The sequence below is a fragment of the Fusarium redolens genome, assembly GCF_020744475.1.
Source record: "Fusarium redolens strain MPI-CAGE-AT-0023 chromosome Unknown BKA55scaffold_3, whole genome shotgun sequence".
NCBI lineage: Eukaryota > Fungi > Ascomycota > Sordariomycetes > Hypocreales > Nectriaceae > Fusarium > Fusarium redolens.
The window spans coordinates 1085366-1102126 of record NW_025763666.1 but is presented as its reverse complement, the minus strand read 5'-3'; the positions used below and the strand labels follow the sequence as shown (position 1 = coordinate 1102126).

Here is a 16761-nt window from a genome sequence, read left to right as displayed (position 1 = left end):
GCAATATCGCATCAAGGTAACGGAATATTCCTTTCCCTCTTTGAAAGCGCGCCGGCGCTCGATTCTCCATTTCGAGTTGAGATGGTATCCATTATCAGGAACGTCTATAAGCAATAGCGGGTTTAGCTCAGTTGGGAGAGCGTCAGACTGAAGTCAAACTTCGGGGATTCGATATCTGAAGGTCGTGTGTTCGATCCACACAAACCGCAAACTTTTTCTTTTGCCTTTCTTGGTTCCATTATGGGCGGAGCCATTCATTTTTTAGTGTTTGGACTAAGATGCAGCTGGATGGAGCCGCAGGAATTCCAGGGACGAAATTTGCCAACAAGGTGTCTGTCTACATAGTATATCTATCTGTCTGTAAGGCTATCCATATGTAGCTGAGCATTTCTTTTGCCTTGCACAAGATTGAATGGCTGGAAATATCTCGTGATATTAATTAGTAAAAGGACTTGCGATATGTCTTAAGGATTATTCAATATGAGGGCCGAAGTAGTCAGTTATTTATATGATTCAAAGTTCAAAGGCTGGTAAAGAACCCACCAATTAAAGCATCAAATCAACATGATCGCACCATTGACATCGATTGTGGGTCGAAAACGGAGCCGGTGGAAGTTCCCCCAGTCTCATTCGCGGCATTGAACATGGCTTATCCCAAGGGTCTATCTATCCATGTCTTACGTCCCCTTAAATAGAATTTCCTTAATAAATGCGATAGCGGCGACGTAGCAGATGCGAGGACATTTCATGTTCCTGAGAGACATTTCGACGTCAAGTCATCATGTCCTTCCACAACTTGAATACGAATCCTTCTAGGGAGGACCGCGACAATGCCTCGTTCCTCTCTCCTATCGCATACGACGACGATGCTTCGTCTCTTCACTCCCGCAGCGATCAAGATACCGATACCGACGATGACGAACTTATCTCACGCGCGAGGAATAGTAGAGAGTTGCGTGCTCACGATCGCATTGTCTTGATGGAAGAGGAAGATATTGATCGACTTGTTACCGATTCGCGACAGAAGAAAGAGCGGGAGCGTCGTGGGTCAGGACTTGCGGTACCTAATTTAGGCAAAATGTTTGGTCGTCGAGGAAGCAGTTCAGGAAATCGCTCGATCAACAGTTCTGCAGAAAATCTCGTGATTGAGAAACGCAAGACTCGACGCCAACGGAGACAGACGAAGCGAGAGAAACTTGTGGAGCATGCGCAACATGGAGAGGACGGAGAACTAATGTATGAGATGGAAGAGGGAGGTATGAAGGAAGGGAGCTCAACTGGCGAGAGTAGCGAGAGGGACGACAGTGACGAATTGGATCGACATCATCTAAATCTGATTGCCGAAGCAAAGGCTCAGCGACGTCGCAGCTGGCGCCGGTGGGTCTTCATTCACTCCCTGATCGCCATAGGCTTCGCGATCTTGATTCTCTTAGCCTGGAAGCTATCCAAGAATCGCAGGAACAGATTCGCCAAGGCGAACCAGCCCCTGGTCAGCAATGGAACCGCGCTCTTTGCGCCCACATCCCTCATCATTAGTCTGGACGGTTTCCGCGCCGACTTCCTCCAACGTGGATTGACGCCTACCTTGAACTCGTTCGTTGCTGAAGGAGTGTCGCCAAAATGGATGCATCCTTCTTTTCCATCAGTCACCTTTCCGAACCATTACACTCTTGCGACAGGCTTGTATCCTGAAAGCCATGGCATTGTTAGCAATACCTTTTGGGATCCCGACATGCAATCGCAATTCTACTACACTCATCCTAGCCAGAGTCTTGATCCAAAGTGGTGGGGAGGAGAGCCTTTCTGGGTTACAGCAGAGAAGCAGGGCGTTCGGAGTGCTGTCCATATGTGGCCAGGAAGCGAGGCACATGTCCTTCACACTGAACCAAGCTTGATGGATAAGTTCAATGGCAAGGAAACGCTTGAGAATAAGGTCGCAAGAATCATGGAGTTTCTTGATATGCCTGGCTTTGAGGACAAGACAGTGGACGCTGGCAACATGCGACCTCAATTGATTGCCGCTTACGTTCCTCATGTCGACAGTGATGGTCACAAATTCGGTCCCAACTCCACAGAGATTCGCCAAACTATCAAGAATGTGGACGGCATGCTGGGACAGGTCTTCCACGGTCTCGAGCAACGCAACTTGACCGACATTGTCAATGTGATTGTCGTCTCCGATCACGGTATGGCAACCACAGATATTTCAAGACTAATCCAGCTCGAAGACCTTATTGATACAGACAAGATTGAGCATATCGATGGCTGGCCACTCTACGGCCTTCGTCCCAAGAAACCCGACGACCTGAAAGGGCTCTATGACGAACTCAAGGAGAAGTCAAAGTCTAACCCCAACTTTGAAGTCTATCTTCGTGATGTCGACATGCCCGAGCGATATCACTTCTCCAAGCATCACCGCATCGCCCCACTGTGGGTTGTTCCTGAGACAGGATGGGCCATTGTCACCAAAGACGAGTTCGATGTTAAAGAAGGAAAGAAGAAGAATCTCGTATATCATCCTCGAGGTCTTCATGGTTATGATCATGAGCATCCGCTTATGAGGGCCATTTTTATCGCCCGTGGCCCTGCGTTCCCCCACCCAGCGAACAGTCAGATCGAGGTTTTCCGTATGTTTAATTTCTGACGAGCGACCTTTTTTTTCTTTCTTCTCTCTTGCTAACGCTGTGTAACTAGAAAATATTGAGGTGTACAACATGCTGTGCGACTCTGTTGGTTTGACACCGAGCCCCAACAACGGAACTTTACGGCTTCCCCTGAAGCCTATCGGTGTGCACAAGCCCGAAGATACACCCGAGGAACCTGCGGATCCTCCGTCCGCCCCCAAGAGGCCGGCTCGCCCAACTTTGCCGGAGAAGCCAGGTCATCCCGAGAGGCCGACTGTGCCTCAAAAACCTACCCAGCCTGAACGGCCTACAGTCCCAGTTGCCCCGACGCAGTCCGCCAAGGCGACAGTTTCGCTGAAGAAACCTGTGAAACCATCGAAGTCGGCTGCCCCCTCCAAGGAAAGTGGAGGTAAGGATGAGGATAGCGACAGTGATAGTGACGATGATGACGATGACAAAGATGAAGGAATTTGGGATTGGTTCACTCACAAAGTGGAGAAAGTCTGGCATAAAATCACTGGAGATGATTGAATTGTGAATAGGGTGGAAATTCCGTGCGTATTCTTTGTATTCGCGGCGTTCAAAGGGACCATGATGGGACATAGGGCGTTTGATATCTCTAAGGACATGATTAGACTTGCGATTCGTCCAAGCAAAGTTGGTATAAATCTGATATCCTTTTCTTTTTCTCCTTTCAAGCACCCCTGTTTGAAAATGAGGCGAAATGCTGTGCTTTCACTGGTGCTGCACTTTGTTTGTACGACCTTTGTGCTCTCTGCAAGAGTGCCACGTACAAGGATATTTCATTAATAGGCGGTGTACACTGTAGGTATTCATTCACATAGCCTATTCACTCGAAAAAATACCTTTGCCTGCATCAAAGAGATGGAATGTGAGACATGACCAAAGAATATTTGGTACGGCGTGTGTAGTGAAGAACTCCGCCTTAACTTACCTTCATAGGTACCTTACCTTGCTTAGGTGGTAAAGTACTTAGAATTACCTTAGGGTCACAATTCAGGAGCTAACTTATATGGACTTAACAGAGAATTGGGTTTATTGAATCATGCCTTGTTCTCTATTGTCTGAAAATAGCTGCAGTAGGCTATCTACCTCAAGGCACTAAGGCAGGCTGTGATAATGATTAATGATTTCATGCAAGGGATTCGAGGTGGGGTCCTGCCTACCATGATTGCCCCTCCCCCACTACAAGCTACTCTAGCTACTGTACAATGGGTGTTGCTGCCTGCATTAGCTCCCCTCAGGCCCTCCACTTTCAACTCCAGTGAATCGCTTAACGCGTGACGCGGCGAGCTCCTTCCCATGCTCCCGGTATATCGTCCCTGAGCTCCACCTCAAAGTTAAATGTGAACCTTACAATATCAACCTCTGACTTGAGCCTCTTGCAACGCTCATTTGTGCACGTGCGAAGAATCACGCTCTTTACCACTACTCCTCTGCGATAACAGGTACTGCGAGATCGTGACAGGGATCCTGATAGGGCCGGCCACCATTACCCTGCCGCCTTAAGCATCCGGAAGTCTTGCTGCGTACCCTTGGAACATTCATGGGCGGCCCCTTGCCTCCGGTGGCCTGTCACTGTCGCTGACCGAGGGGGTCTTGAATGCTGTCTCTGCGCCTGTGTGCTGTCTCATTCGCCTTTCTCTAGGCTGCAGTGCATGATGGCTGACACAACCTCCATGAGTATCGAGGAGATCCAGGAGGAGTTGACGGTGCAAAAGGTTGTCTTAGAGTCCCTGTCTGAAGCGACGTATGATGGGGCTGAGGATATGAGACAAGATGCTCATTCAGAGATCGTTCGCCTCAAGAAGCTTCTTCAAAGCTTGAAACTGAAGAAGGAGCCTGGCATGACTAGTATGTTCCACCCCTCAGCATAGCCTTGTTCTCCGTTATCTAACAATACTTGTAGCTGGTGAATCTTATCACCGCGTTCCCGAAGATCGTGTCCTTGGACCATCAACTTTAGGTACGAGTTTTCTTGAAAAATACTCTGTGGGCACTTCATATGTGATTTTCTTTTTTAGTGCCTATGTCATGTCTTGAGCACCCAAGTTCTGCTGACTGGATCTTCCAACTCCATGCATTACTTGCAAATCCCTGATCCTATCACTCAATCTGCCTTCAACCAAGAATATCAAGCTGACCTTTCTTCAGAGGATGAAAAGCCTGAAGGTTCAAAAGCCATGCAATCTCCATCACAACACGGTGTCTGGCGTTTACCTGACCGCAAAAGGTGCGCTGACTCAGCTCGCCTCTCCTTCTATGACAATCATGCGAAGACACGCCGCATTTCCCCTGAAGAAGATAACTTCTCGACTACCTTGGTCAACGGAAATGCTGAAGACCCTGTTGACTTCATAGACCTTACTGGGTAAGTTACTTTGTAGTACTATTGTCACCTTCACTTCTGACGGAAGAACACCAGGGACGATGATGACATAGAGTCCGACTTCATCGCTGAACAGATTAAGGCCGAGGAGAGACAAAAGCAGGAATGGGCAGACCAACAGCTCGCGAGACAACTTTCGAGTCAAGGCCCTTCCAATCAGATTCCAGTCTCAGAATTCTCTCAAAACAACGCCTTCACACGTCTCATGAACAGTCAGCCTGCTCTTTCTACCCCAATTGATGACAATGACGCAGATGGCAACCTCTTTCAGATCCCTGGCGCTTATGATGCGCGCTGGAATGATTTTTCAGGCGCCGGGCCAGCTTTCAATATCCCTCAAAGGCAAATGGTTCCTCAGTATATACCTAAGGCAACTTCCTCGAACCACAATGCCATCAAGGAGGACCCGGATCTTATCTTCGCAGGATCCGTTGCTCACCAACCGCCTACTCCTTCTGGTCGTCCAATCCTGGCTTCCGGCATGAACTACCCAGACCTGACTAGGCGTCATTTTGGTTCGCCTCGTCCTGGCGCCTGGCCTGACCACCCTGGCCTACCTGGTTCTTTTTCAAACCCATCAAGTCTTGCCAATGTGATCGGACGGACTAACCAAATCGACTTCGTGAACGGGCTAGATGCTGATGGCATGCCAATAAATCCCTATTTGATGGGTTTCGCGAGAGAGGCCACGGACAGTTTCCATACGCCTCAGCTAGACCAAGGAGAACTTGATGCTCTCCTGCAAAACATCTCTGCTGATATGGATCTTCCGAAGGCAGGTCTAGGTGAGGCACCAGAAGGGTTGAAGAGACCCCTGTATCCTCATCAGGACATTGCTCTAGCCTGGATGAAGAAAATGGAATCAGGGACAAACAAAGGTGGTATTCTTGCTGATGATATGGGGCTTGGGAAGACGATTTCAACACTTTCGCTCCTCTTGGACCGCCGGTCACCTACAAGGCCAAAGGTGCGTATCTCCGATTGACCAACAAGTTAGTGTACTAACTTGTTAGACAAACCTCATCGTTGCCCCTGTTGCTCTCCTACGTCAATGGGAAGAAGAGATTGCTACCAAGACCAAACCATCACACCGGCTCTCGGTATATGTTCATCACGGCAAAAAGGCCTCGATTGATGAGTTGCTCAGATATGACGTGGTGCTGACTACATATGGTACAGTGGCGCAAGAGCTCAAGCGATTTGAAAAGATCGTGGAGGATCATAATGAAAGGGGAGGAAACATCAACTGGAGCGACACGACTATTAGTTCCAAATTATCACTTCTGCACCCGGTCAAGGCCCAATTTTACCGTGTCATTCTTGATGAGGCACAATGCATCAAGAACAAGGAGACAAAGGGTGCCAAAGCTTGCACCCAACTGAAATCGATCCACCGGTGGTGTCTTACAGGAACACCTATGATGAATGGGATCATAGAGCTGTACTCTCTTGTCAAGTTCCTGAGGATCAAACCATACTCGAAGTGGGAAGAGTTCCGACAGGTATGCCAATCAGCCTTCGATGCCAATTTATCACTAACTCAGTCAGGGATTTGGTGTTCTATTTGGCCGCAATGGAGACCCTAAGCACGTGGCCATGGATAAGTTACAAGCACTTCTCAAAGCCATCATGCTCCGACGTAAGAAAAGCTCAAAGCTTAATGGTAAGCCTATCCTTGTGCTACCCGAGAAGACGGAAGAAATCATCTACGCCGAATTGTCCCCCGAGGAGCGTGATTTCTATTCGCAGCTTGAAAAGCATGCCAGGGTCCAATTCAGCAAATATCTTCGTGAGGGGACGGTCAGCAAGAACTACTCCAACATTCTTGTTCTCTTGCTTCGCTTGCGCCAAGCATGTTGCCATCCACATCTAAATCTGGATGTCGACGAGGCGGCCCCTTCGTCTATCCCAGATGAAGATAAGAAACAGCTCGTCAAAGAATTGGATCAAGCCATAGTGGAGAGGATCAAGGAGGTCGAGGCATTCGAATGTCCTATCTGCTATGATGCCGTTCAATGTCCCAGCTTTTTCATTCCCTGCGGCCATGATAGCTGCGGTGAATGCCTCGTTCGAATTGTAGAGGGCGCTTCGGCGGTCAATTTGCAGGAAGGAAATGAAAGCAGCCGGGCTAAGTGCCCCGTCTGTCGCGGCCAATTCGACCCTGCTAAGTGTTTTTCCTATGAGACCTTTCGGGAGGTGCACATGCCGGAAACCGTCAAGCAAGAATCCGGTATGGAACCAGTTGACGACGAATCTGACTCAGACGACGACTCAGAGACAGAGTCAGAGTCAGACTACGAGTCAGATGATGAGGTTGACAAAAAGGGTAATCTCAAAGACTTCATCGTTAATGACGAACTTTCGGATGAGGACGAAAAGGTATCGGTCAAGAAAAAGCGCAAAGGAAAGGGGAAGGGGAAGGAAAAGTCATTGGATGTCAAGCCTTCCATGCTTAAGACCCTGCGCAAGGAAGCTTACAAGAACCGCGACGCGTTCAAAAAGTACATGCGTTATCTGCGCAAGACTTGGGAGCCCGCCGCAAAGGTCACGGAATGCATGAAGCTCATCAAGCAGATTAAGGAAACAGGCGAGAAGACCATCATCTTTTCTCAGTGGACCCTGTTGTTGGATCTGCTACAGGTGGCCATGTCGCATGAGAAGATGGCTAAACCAGAGAGATATGACGGTTCAATGTCAGCAACTCTTCGCAACATTGCAGCCCAGAATTTCCGCGACCGAAAGGAAACCAAGGTTATGCTAGTTTCCCTGCGAGCTGGAAATGCAGGCCTGAATCTTACTGCTGCCTCTCGGGTCATCATTATGGACCCTTTCTGGAACCCATATATCGAGATGCAGGCCGTCGATCGAGCCTATCGAATTGGGCAACAACAGGAGGTGAAGGTGTATCGCATTTTAACCAAGGAAACTGTCGAAGATCGAATTGTGGACTTGCAAAACAAGAAAAAGGAAATGGTAGAAGCTGCACTGGACGAGACTGCGGGCAGCAAGATTGGTCGTCTCAGCATCAACGACCTCAAGAATCTTTTCGGATTCAACCGCTAAGCGATGTATGTCGACCAACAAAATATCTGTCACGGCATCAATTATCATATTGCACAGTATCAGGGGATGCAGCTTGCTTTTAAGACCTGGATGAGTTATGGCAGTTACGCGGCTGAGACTACCATCACTGAAGCCGAACGACCACCTCGTGGCATTAATTCGACTACGGATTTTTCTTTATGCGATCATGTGAGAAACGGGATATGGACAATGATTCACCAAAGGGATATTTTGGAGTGTGAGCTCAAGGAAAATGCTTCCAGTGGACGTTTGTCCACTGTTAATACAGGTAGCGTGCATGTTGCACCAGGGCGAAAACCTCGTAGATGAACTATGTCAATGTTAGAGAAATGATTTCAGTACATATCACATTGTTTCCGGTTTGGGATGCAAAAATGAGCGTGACTGCATGTGTATTCTGATCCATGCCACGCGAAAACGACTCGTTGCTTCCTAAAAGATGTGTCCTATTTCGATACTACACCACAATAGGTGTAATCCTCTTGAGCGCCATCATAGCTGGGTCTGTTCCACCATCCTCTCCTATCTTTGAGCTGGAAGGGTTCAAATCTCTGTCGACAAGGCCAATGCAGCCGTCTCGACCGTGGTGGGCTCTAAAGATTCAATTTCGAAACTTCGATATCTATTATGTCCTGAACATGTATTTTGGTAGCGTCGTCTGACCACGTCCACTCCTGGGACACCAGTTGCCCGTCAACGACAGAAGTACTCTTTAAATGTAGAGCTGGCTCTTCCGTGACTGTAAAGACCATCCGACAGTCCTCGTTCTTGGCATTAAGAATGGCATTGCCCTGTATGCCTTTAGACCATGGCGAGGGAAGAATAGCGAGATAGTGCTCCACGAGAAGGCGTGCGGTAGCAGTGCCGAGGTAATCAGCCAGTGCATTTGCATCCGGATATCCTTCCCGATATGGTGCACATGCAGACGAAAGAGGTGAGTTTGGGGGAGTGATCACATAGTAATATGTCGCTGTAACAGGCATGAGGAATGTCCGGCCGCGGACGGTGAAGGTGACATTGGGAAGAATGGTAAGTTTGATGTTGAACTCAATGGGCTGGAGCATATTCCGAATCATGATCTGCGACGATGCAAGTTGGTTAGGGCCCTGATTCACGGGATCTGAGTCGGAGAGAGAAATAGGGGCTGTGTGGAGGACAAAACGTGAGGGGAAGCCAGCGCGCTGGAGAGATTGAACAAGGACGCCAACATGCTTGGTTACGACTTGGACGTTGTGAAGGTGCATGAGGCGAGCAATTATAGGACGCAGAAGAGCATGCGTTTGCTGGCCTCTCGATCGTGGGATGTGAGGCGGTATAGGACGAGTTCTCGTAAGCTCGTTCTGCCGATGAGCGTAGCTAAGGAGGGTATGCAGCGCAAGGGATATTGTCTCAGCGATTTGGTTATCAGGAAGACCATCATCTGAAGAAGCTTGAGGGCCAAGCGGCACCAGCTCCAAGATGACCCTTGATTTTGATGCTGGATCAATATCGCAGATGAGGCGGGAGTCGTTTGGCTTGACATCGTATGCTGCAAGGGCGCGAGCTTCGCGTGTGAGTTCGTGCCATAGCTCTTGTGAGAAAATGGTGTTTCTGGCTTCGAGAACACGTTCTTGCAAGGGAGCGTCAGCGGCCGTCTCAGCCGGTAAAGCAGAACGGCCAGTAACTTGACCATCCCTTTCATATGTTACGACAACTCGCTCTGATACTCCTCCCAACCGGCCGCAATCAAGCTGAACTACCCCGTCATTGCCTCGTCTCATGGGTGCAAGGCTATTCCTGTACTCGGGTGCAGCTATCGATCATGTCAGTACAATCGTGCGCTGGGAAACTCGAAACTCGTCAAAGTGAGGCATACCTTCTGAGAAACCAAATCGAACACCAAGTGTGTGTCTTTCTTGGGGCACTCTTGATATCGACCATCCGGACTTCTGAACTACTGCAATCTCCTCCCAGTATTTACCCTCAACCGTAACTTCTTTTTCCAAGAACGCACTAGCAGCCTCAGCAGCATCCCGTGCTTTGTTTGTCTGTATGAGTGCCAGACCCAATGCTATGTTCTCCTGTTCTTGTACCTTGGCTGGAGTCACAGGTGGGGTATCAAGCCTGTCGGTGCCCAGTGTACCAATTCCAACCATGTCGCGTAGGCCTTGTGAGAGAGTGACGCCAGCCTGTGTAGGGTTCTGTTTCGAGATGAGGAGGGAGAGGAAGTCGAGGGTAAGAAGAGCCGTATTTCCTGCAGCGCTGGGAGACGTTAGTTTGCGATCATGTTCTAGGGTATATCGTCCAATTCCCTGGAACAGCACGGGCTCTCGTACTCAAGATTCTTTAGCATTTCTATGCGCACTTCCTGGAGATCTCTCTGCGCATCCTGATCGTTGTCCTCGTCTTGATCCCCATCGGCCATATCGACATCTCTATCCAGCGCATCCCCATACTCCGCTTCCTCTTGAGCAAGCTCTTCTCGTAGTTTAGCCTCATTTATAGCTCTGAATCCGCCAGGTTGCGCGTTGGCGCGAGCAATAAATTCTGCAATGTTCTGAGGTTTGCGATCGGCGACGGGAGACGGTCGTAGAGACAGCGGTGGGTCGTCGCCATAAGCCATGATGAGTAGATTTCTGGTGTTTTCTTCCGTTCTATATCGTTTGCGTGTAATTAATAGTATTTGGATATATTAGAATGTATCCAATTGCTGTTCTTTGTTATAGCCGCGTTGGTGATGTTTGTCTTTGAAAGTTTGGGGATTCTCTACTTTAGCTCCCGTTTGAGGCGACATCCATGACCGCGGGGCCAACAGCTTGAGTGGGTCCTGTAACTACAGCTTCACAACTGCCTTAACCTGAAGTGAAACAATGATGGACTTCGATAACGTCCAATAATGCTAACATAGGTATTTCTATCATGTTCCTATACACAGAAAATGAATATGAGACGGTTTTAGATATTCAGTGAACAGACCCCTTGAACTTAGCATGCTCTTCTCTCGCGAAGATCACAATATTCCATGATTTGAATTGCATCACTCTGTCCTGGTTGTGTCATTTCATTTCTTCAAAGTGCTAAATAGGCGTAGGAATGGCCATGAAGCTCCAAAATCTTGAATTACAAGGTATAGTTCATCTCACTCTTTCTATATATAATTCTTGTCCTGAAAGTGAAAACTCCTCCCACTCAAATAACCAAAAATAAACTCCTTTCGCTGATGCAATGCTATTCTTGTAATATCGACATTGTTTACTCGTTCTTTATGCTGCTCGAGCTACTCCACGACTCGTCATTATCTGTTCGGCGATGTCCCTCTCGTTGCAACATTCTCCATCTTCTCAGCTTCGACTGAGGGTTGTCACCCGCCATCGTGGGCATCAAATCATCCTCAAGAATTGGGACTTCACCCAAAGGATCGAGCTGATCGATGATGTCAGAAATTTCAGTTGGCGGAATAGACTTGAAGACAGCCTGGACATCATTATGGGGTGACAGCGATGTGAACTGCCACTTGGATCGCTTGCCAGCAGCACGTCTAGACTGCATCCAAAGACGGCGTCGCTCCACAAAGCTAATGAGAAGGAGAGTTGGCATGTTGAGAGTTCGAATAAGGGCCACGTTGACAATGTGGAAGATGCGAGCTGTGGTGACAAGCTTCAGGGGCAGAAGCACCATCAGAGCCAAAATATTGAAAGGAGGGGGGTAGGCAAAGATAGAGTCGCTCTTGACGCCCTCGAAAGTCAAAACGGCGCGTCGGAACTGAATCTCGGCGGTTTCGTCGGCCACAATCTTGGAGAAGGTGTTTGTGAGCATGGCAATGAGAATGGTCAAAAAGAGTGTGTTGCCCAGGAACGCAAAGGCAATCATCAACGCGGGACCAAGGATGATATGGAAGCGCACCGACTCCTCAATACCCTCACCGTCTAGACCGAACCAAATCCAGAGCATCCACTTGCCCACAACATACCAGCTGAACTCCTCATTGCCATCGTTGCTAGCACTAACAAGCCACTGCAAGGCGAGCAGAAAGCCGGTAAAGCACCATGTAGCAAGGAACGTCAGTACGGTAAAGTCCTTCATCATAGCGTGAACAGAGATGAAGACGAGGTTGTTTGGCAGCAGGTTGAAAGCAACACGAGTCAACATGACAGGTGCTGCAATGCAAAGAATCGGTAGTCCATAGCCGGAATGAAGCTGATCGAGGAGAAAGTCGTAGATGCGAAGGATAAAATAGGCGCCAAAGATAGAAGCGAAAGTGATGTCAAGGAACGCCCATAGGTTCTGTGCGTGAACCGCCCAGCCGTGCTCGATAATAGCAGCCATCTTCTCAAGAAGCCAACCGAAGGTGTATATACAAAAGGCGAACTCCCACATATTGACCTCAGAATGGCGAGAAATCATGGTCATGACATAGAGCCCCAGTAAGATGACAAAGTGAACGAGTTCGATCAGATTCCGGTTACGAGGAACAATAAGACGGTGGTGGTTAAGAAGAGGTGCTGTTCGAGGGTCATAAAGAGAGATAGGTCGTCGTTTGTAGTGATCCGGAAGGAAATCCATAAATGAAAGGGGCGTGTAAATAATTTGTCCGTTATGGACTGCATCGACAGCTCGTTGACAGGCTGCAGAGCTGATGAAGAACTTGCTTTCAGAGACGATAGCTAACTCAAGAGCTGTGACTTTTCTCTCAGAGCCAGTGTTGTCACCAGATCCAGGCCATTGGGGTCGGTTAGCTGGACGCTCCATATGACTAGGGGCTCCTTGGAATGGATCAAAGCCCTCAACGAGGATATGTGCGAGTAGCAAAAGACCTTGTGGTCCTGGATTATCCTCGTGGAAGCGGCGCAGGACCCGACTAGCGAGCAGCTCACATAGAATTGCACGCGCCTGATTGACACTCTGATGAACCTCCTTAGACTGTTCTCTTAGAAAAGAGACACGGTTTGCTAACAAACAATAAACTGGTAGAGAGGAGTCAGAGAAGACCCCGAGGTGAGATTCTGCGCTTAACACTCACCAACTGAAATATCGTCTGGATTATAAAGTCTTTCGACTAGAGGTCTCACAACTAGAGCGTTCATCTTGGGATCTCTGAAGTGCTCCATAGTATAAGGATCATCTGGTACATGTTAGATTTTATTATTCATAGACGACTTGAGGATGAGACTTACCAATACTCGCAAGAACTAACCGCCGGACTCTACACTCAAGGAGAGTTAGCACGCTGATTCCTCACGATAGGCGTATTATGATTCTTGGCAAGATTATACAATGGCTCACCAAGAACACGCAGTTCTGAGCTGCAGGCAGGGATTGGGCAAGGATAAGGGCGAGTTTACCGGTGAATGTTCATATAAACAGGAAGCTCAGTCGTCGTCAAGTTGAGCGTCGATCTGTTACCATCATCGAGAATTCCTTTGGCTTCGGCATCTTCGGCCACAGTGAGAAAGCCCTCATCTTCATCGTCCTCGACAGGTTTGAGCCAAGCATTTGACTGCTCAGTACTTCTGCGTACCACCATCGTGAGCGGATATTATAGGTGTTGCACTGTGAACAAATCGAATTGACAATCTTTCATATAAAATCCGAGACCAGTTCGACGCTGAAGAAGAAAAACAAATAAAGTTACGAGGCAAAAAGGTGAGGCTCTCGCTTTACGTATTCAAGTGAAGCCCCGTCTCCAGTGTAATTTGGGGGTCAATTATGCCCCTGAACTGCCATTCCAAAATCACGGCGACCAATAAGCGTCTGCCAGCCCCGCCACGACAGGTACGCGTCTCTGGTAGGCGAGATATTGATTGGATTGCTGTAATTGACTACGTGGATAAGCGAGTCGTACTAATCATTACGAGTTCTAGGGAACTTTTAAACTATAATTATTCAATGATTCCATCATTTCAAGAGCTGCCAGCACCAAATTGAAGAGATATCCTTCTGCAGTTCAGCTTTTACTGCGCTGCATAATTGCATGAGAGAAGCTAATGCTCATTGGAAGCTGACGCTGATACCCCTGAATCCCTTTCCCTTCAGAGAACTTCAGTTGCAGATCTGCAACGCTAAATCCAGGGTCCATGGAACAGGAATTCGATTTTCCGCAACGTGCAACCCTCAGAAATGATATCGACAATGAAACGGTTGAAGAATCTACCTTGAAGAATTTCGGTCAAACGGCAGAATGACTTTCGACTACCGAAATAGAGCAATACTCGTCATTTTATTCATGTCACTATCAACAATCTTCATCTAACTTAGCTCAACGAGGCTTGACTTGTCAAAGCGGAATCTACCATCGTCAAATTACACACATATCTCATTCAGAAATTGGCAGATGGAATGGTCTAGGCCAAGGATCAACAAACCCCTTGATACGTCTCTACAAACTTCCAGCCCTACAAATCCCCCTCACCATACTGTATCATGTTTGGTTCATATCAAACCTTCCTCGGAAGCGGGGGTTCAACTGCTTCAGGTGATACTCATATAGTTTGACTTTTCTCCCGCGGGCTCCTCGGGCTTCAACCAAGAAAGCCGTGTTCCCGCTACTAGTTCCGAGGCTCGGCATTGTTTGTTCGTGATCTTCTTGAGCATTTTGGGCGCTTCCTTGGCATGAATTCTTACCTAAGAGGAAGTTGCCGGCTTCTTGAGTTGTGTTCCGTATATTGACGGGGCATGTCACTTGTCTGTCCATACACCAACGTCTCAGCTAGTCTGAAGGATTGAAGGATTGGGTTACTCTGGACTATGGTGACAGCTCGTGGGGCCTGCCTGTACGTTTAGAGTACCAAACTGATCCTGAATTTGCCGGGATTCTCAGACTCTCGACTCGTAAGTCCTGTAGGTAGTCTGAAAAGATACTGTATTCAACAAGGTATGTTCCTTAAACAGTCACGTCCACCCCCTCATCAGTAACACCTGACCATCGCCAGGTCTTGGCTACGAACGAGCTTGAATATGGGGTAACCTAGCAGCAACCTAGTAAATGCTTGGCTCCCAAATGGTGGCGTCTGTATGCACACAAAATTAGATGCCAAGAGAAACCCAGAGTGGCAGTGCATGAATGCAATGCAATCAAGACTGGGAAAGCAGAAATGCGAAAAGATATTGGCTCTTTACGAAATACTGTAGGTTAAGGGCAAGCCCATTGACACATGCCACGCGACCTGTAACAAAACATTCACCTCGGCTGGTTAAGGTCAGCGGAACGTAACACAGCTGATTGACCAGCATCGAAGAGGAGACTCAACGTCCACAGCCAATGTTAACTCGGCGATTGATCCCATCTGCAAGGCACTCCCTGAGCCTGTTTCTCTGCCCAGCATCGAAGAGTCCGGGGGAGCAGCGGAGGGAGATCCGGCCAGCGGGGTCTTTAACGGTGGATCTGATATGCGTCTTGATGAATCTGGATTTAAAGAAATGACTGAAATTTTTGTGGCTTTTCTGGTGATACATGCATTTCTTGTCAAACAGAATTGCATTGGAGGCACGTGTGTCACCAGAAGCTCAACAAGCTCCCTGATAGGGTGCGGTGGCTCCCGGCTAGGCAAGCCGCTGTGTAAGTGTCCAGAGTGTTGGGGGAAATGGTTCGAAAACATGACAGCTTTCCCTTATTTTGGAACATATTGACTTTTTGGGGTTGCATGGGTGTCTATGGCCCCCCTGGATCAGAAGGTCTTTGAGCTGGAGACATGCCATGTTCAGTTCTCCATAGGGCGAAAATGATTTAAGTGTGGCGTTTATAGTGCTAAAAGCAGTGTAAGGCACAGCATCCCGTCGCTGATCCTGGCAGTACTGTAGAAGTACATTTATCGGTTCCATACCATAGGTTATGTTTGGTGTTGGAGGTCAATCTTGGCTTTGCAGTGCGTTCGCGGCACGGCCATATCGGCTGCGTTTGTCCTTCTCCTTCGGTTAAAGAAAGGTGTAACGAAGTTTTTTGCACTTGTCGGTAGTCGGTACAACAGTAACAAAGTGCTGACAGCTGCTGACAATGAGTGTTCGCCGGATGGTACGGGCGAGGACCAACTACTGACTGTTAAAGATAAGTGAGGGATAGACTGGGAATGGAGCACGCGCCAACACCAGCGCCAACACCAGCACCAGCACCAGCCTCAACGTAACGGCCAAGCCAGCAACAGACTTTCGAGATGCGGTGATTCAACAAGGATCTGAGGAGCACTGAGCATTGAGCACTGGCTTAAGGATCTGCCACCTATAGGATTAGTGATGCTGGATCAATGGTTGCGCCGAAGAAGCCGAAAGCTCTGATGGTGATGACGAGCATTTTTTACCATTCATGTCTCGTCATTGTCTTGAATTTCTCTCTGGTCGCAAACCTGCCAGCACAATTTTGAAGACTCCATTTGTGACGCAATGCAGACGTCCCGCTCTCTGTTTCCCCAGCAGACTTAGCGCCTTGGAGCTTCCCTGAAGCTATCCGGCTAAGCCCGAAGGGGTATACTGCTCTGAACCCCATCTGTATCTTTTTGTACCTATATTTTCCGAAATTGCTGCAAGACTTTGATTTACGAATATCTCGGCAGGTCCAAGTTCAATATCATCTCGAGCACTTCTCTCATGTGAAATGGACTTGTTGCGGAAAGTCTATATGGAGAGAAAATGTAATACTCGTCTCCTTATCAATGGCCTTAGCCTTTTAACTCG

The 16761-nt window shown here is 48.2% G+C and overlaps 4 protein-coding genes and 1 non-coding gene across 5 annotated transcripts; 3 read left to right on the top strand and 2 right to left on the bottom strand.

The window, feature by feature from the left end:
* The first annotated feature begins 116 nt into the window (after nucleotides 1-116).
* BKA55DRAFT_t64 lies at nucleotides 117-209 on the top strand. The gene has a single exon. It is a non-coding gene; the product is annotated as a tRNA-Phe (tRNA).
* A 572-nt stretch (nucleotides 210-781) lies between these two features.
* On the top strand, nucleotides 782-3465 carry BKA55DRAFT_718426 (alkaline-phosphatase-like protein; the record flags this gene model as incomplete). The annotated part of the gene is made up of 2 exons (XM_046200942.1): nucleotides 782-2627; nucleotides 2695-3465. The coding sequence occupies 2 exons, from the start codon at nucleotides 782-784 to the stop codon at nucleotides 3153-3155; spliced, it is 2307 nt and encodes a 768-aa protein (XP_046053777.1). The 3' UTR covers nucleotides 3156-3465.
* A 476-nt stretch (nucleotides 3466-3941) lies between these two features.
* On the top strand, nucleotides 3942-8499 carry BKA55DRAFT_557650 (SNF2 family N-terminal domain-containing protein). The gene is made up of 6 exons (XM_046191823.1): nucleotides 3942-4499; nucleotides 4555-4611; nucleotides 4800-5016; nucleotides 5071-6001; nucleotides 6048-6536; nucleotides 6583-8499. Exons 1-6 carry the CDS (start codon nucleotides 4304-4306, stop codon nucleotides 8095-8097), a joined length of 3405 nt encoding a protein of 1134 aa, XP_046053776.1. The 5' UTR covers nucleotides 3942-4303; the 3' UTR covers nucleotides 8098-8499.
* A 5-nt stretch (nucleotides 8500-8504) lies between these two features.
* Nucleotides 8505-10862, bottom strand: BKA55DRAFT_635719 (subunit 17 of mediator complex-domain-containing protein). The gene is made up of 3 exons (XM_046197013.1): nucleotides 10434-10862; nucleotides 9974-10359; nucleotides 8505-9910 (listed from the first exon to the last, which is right to left on the bottom strand). The coding sequence occupies exons 1-3, from the start codon at nucleotides 10718-10720 to the stop codon at nucleotides 8712-8714; spliced, it is 1872 nt and encodes a 623-aa protein (XP_046053775.1). The 5' UTR covers nucleotides 10721-10862; the 3' UTR covers nucleotides 8505-8711.
* A 256-nt stretch (nucleotides 10863-11118) lies between these two features.
* Nucleotides 11119-13753, bottom strand: BKA55DRAFT_557644 (uncharacterized protein). Its single transcript, XM_046191822.1, has 4 exons — nucleotides 13440-13753; nucleotides 13272-13300; nucleotides 13118-13219; nucleotides 11119-13061 (listed from the first exon to the last, which is right to left on the bottom strand). The coding sequence occupies exons 1-4, from the start codon at nucleotides 13619-13621 to the stop codon at nucleotides 11350-11352; spliced, it is 2025 nt and encodes a 674-aa protein (XP_046053774.1). The 5' UTR covers nucleotides 13622-13753; the 3' UTR covers nucleotides 11119-11349.
* Nucleotides 13754-16761: the final 3008 nt, after the last annotated feature.

Excerpts from the sequence above, each read along its gene's own strand:
- BKA55DRAFT_557650 (XM_046191823.1), top strand. The coding sequence starts at position 4,304 with ATGATGGCTGACACAACCTCCATGAGTATCGAGGAGATCCAGGAGGAG. Across the intron at positions 5,017-5,070 it reads GACTTCATAGACCTTACTGG|GGACGATGATGACATAGAGT; the intron begins GTAAGTTACTTT and ends GAAGAACACCAG. Across the intron at positions 6,002-6,047 it reads GGTCACCTACAAGGCCAAAG|ACAAACCTCATCGTTGCCCC; the intron begins GTGCGTATCTCC and ends CTAACTTGTTAG.
- BKA55DRAFT_635719 (XM_046197013.1), bottom strand. The coding sequence starts at position 10,720 with ATGGCTTATGGCGACGACCCACCGCTGTCTCTACGACCGTCTCCCGTC. Across the intron at positions 10,360-10,433 it reads GAAATGCTAAAGAATCTTGA|CGCTGCAGGAAATACGGCTC; the intron begins GTACGAGAGCCC and ends AACGTCTCCCAG. Across the intron at positions 9,911-9,973 it reads TCGATTTGGTTTCTCAGAAG|CTGCACCCGAGTACAGGAAT; the intron begins GTATGCCTCACT and ends CATGATCGATAG.
- BKA55DRAFT_557644 (XM_046191822.1), bottom strand. The coding sequence starts at position 13,621 with ATGGTGGTACGCAGAAGTACTGAGCAGTCAAATGCTTGGCTCAAACCT. Across the intron at positions 13,301-13,439 it reads GTTTATATGAACATTCACCG|AGTCCGGCGGTTAGTTCTTG; the intron begins GTAAACTCGCCC and ends CCTTGAGTGTAG. Across the intron at positions 13,062-13,117 it reads TCCAGACGATATTTCAGTTG|TTTATTGTTTGTTAGCAAAC; the intron begins GTGAGTGTTAAG and ends CCTCTCTACCAG.